At 39.5% G+C, this 1,914-nt stretch overlaps 1 protein-coding gene across 1 annotated transcript; it reads right to left on the minus strand.

The window, feature by feature from the left end:
• Nucleotides 1-5: 5 nt before the first annotated feature.
• On the minus strand, nt 6-1,908 carry LOC116380644 (protocadherin beta-16-like; the record flags this gene model as incomplete). Its single annotated transcript, XM_031842545.1, has 1 exon — nt 6-1,908. A coding segment is annotated over exon 1 (1,263 nt), but the record flags the coding sequence as incomplete, so codon positions are not given.
• Nucleotides 1,909-1,914: the final 6 nt, after the last annotated feature.

The following is a 1,914-nucleotide window of genomic DNA, read 5'->3' on the forward strand; positions in this document are numbered from 1 at the left end:
GAGAGGGAGGGCACTCCCTCATCAGAGCAGGTCACAGTTATATTATATTCAGACGCTGTCTCTCTGTCTAAACCACTATCTGTAATCAAACTGTAGAAATCATTGGTTGTAGACTTCATCACAAAAGGAATATTGTCATTTATACTGCATTGAACCCTACCATTTTCACCGGAGTCTGCGTCCTCAATATTTATCATTGTCACAACAGTACCGAGTTTGGCATCTTCTGATATCACGTTTGATTTTGACATTATATGGATATCGGGTTTATTGTCATTCATGTCAATCACGTCGATTACCACTTTACATGAGTCAACTAGTCCTCCATCATCACTAGCCCGGATGTTTATCTGAAATGTTCGAGCTTTTTCATAGTCAACATTTCCTTTTAGCCGAATTTCACCACTTTCATCATTTACTTCAAATAAACCACGGGCATGATCTAAAATACTCGAAATTGAATACGTTATTCTTCCATTAGATCCATGATCTGCATCTGTTGCAGTAACTGTCACTACAACTGTTCCTACTGGTGCATTTTCTTTTATAGACGCTTTATAAATAGGTTGCGTAAAAACAGGGGCATTGTCATTCACGTCTAAAACAGTGATTATAATCTGCATTGTTCCTGTCATCTGCGGCTCTCCTCCATCCACCGCCGTCAGAATTAAAGAAAGGTCTTCATTCTTTTCTCTGTCAAGAGGTTTCTCTAAGACCATTTCGACGTTTTTCGTTCCATCTGCTTGATCATGTAATTTAACAACAAAATTGTCTCTCGGTTCAAGTCTATACGTTTGCAACCCATTTGAGCCTACATCTGAATCAATTGCGCGATCTAATATGAATTTAGCCCCACTCACAGCGGATTCACTAATTTTAAATTTGACATCGTTCTTTTCAAAGGATGGAGAGTTATCATTAACATCTGTGATTTCAATGGTTACACTGTAAAATTCCATCGGATTCTCTAATATAATCTGAAAGTGTAGAGCACAGGGCGTCGTTTGTCCACAGAGCGCCTCTCTGTCTATCCTATCTTTGATGAGGAGGACTCCTCTTTCGTTATTCAGCTCAATATACCCGTCACTGTCTCGAGTAAAAATGCGAGCTTTACCCCATTTTAGTCGTTTAACATCCAAGCCAAAATCCCTCGCCATGTTGCCTACAAGAGAACCTTTTGGCATTTCCTCGGGGATGGAGTAGCTGACCTGTCCGAGCACCAAGCTGAGGGAAAGGACCAAGAAACACGACAGTACTTGCCCTCTCATTGTTCTGGCCGACGTTATTCCAGTGTAAAACAAGTATGCTATGGCTTTGGGGGTTTTGCACTGCGATCTTTTTCAGTCAACGCCGGTTTTCAAAGCATATTCCCAATGTGTTAAAAATCCCTGTATCTTCGGTAAAGTCCAGACCGTGTGCTTTGCTTGTTTCTTTCTCGCTCTTAAAATAAAGACACGGTGGGAGGTACAATGAGTCTGCGGTAAATATAATACAGACATGGCCAACAGCGGCACTCTGAGTTCACAAAGCAAAATTGCATTTGAAAAGTGCAAAACAAACTGATAAGCCTGGTAAAGAATCAAAAAAAGCAAAGGAAAAAAGAAGACTTCTTTTGTAACTCGCCAATATTATTTGGTACTATACAGTATAGAATTGCTAAATACAATGGCGAATAAATGGGGAACATGAGATGTATATGTTTGGAAAAAACAGATTGTATGAAAATGTAATACTTATTCTAAGAGACAATGGAAATGTAACTTGAAAAAAAAAATGGTTTTGAATATGTAAACCATGTTGCTCTCCAAGGTGCTGAAGATAAGAGGAAAGGGATTTAGAGAGTGACTTCGATAGCTAGCAAATTCTAACCTCTAAAGGAGAGTCTGGTTCATCCAGGATGCTCTTCTCACTCTG

The sequence above is a fragment of the Anarrhichthys ocellatus genome, unplaced genomic scaffold (assembly GCF_004355925.1).
Source record: "Anarrhichthys ocellatus isolate YVR2014 unplaced genomic scaffold, GSC_Weel_1.0 scaffold8105, whole genome shotgun sequence".
In the NCBI taxonomy this organism is placed as follows: Eukaryota; Metazoa; Chordata; class Actinopteri; order Perciformes; family Anarhichadidae; genus Anarrhichthys; species Anarrhichthys ocellatus.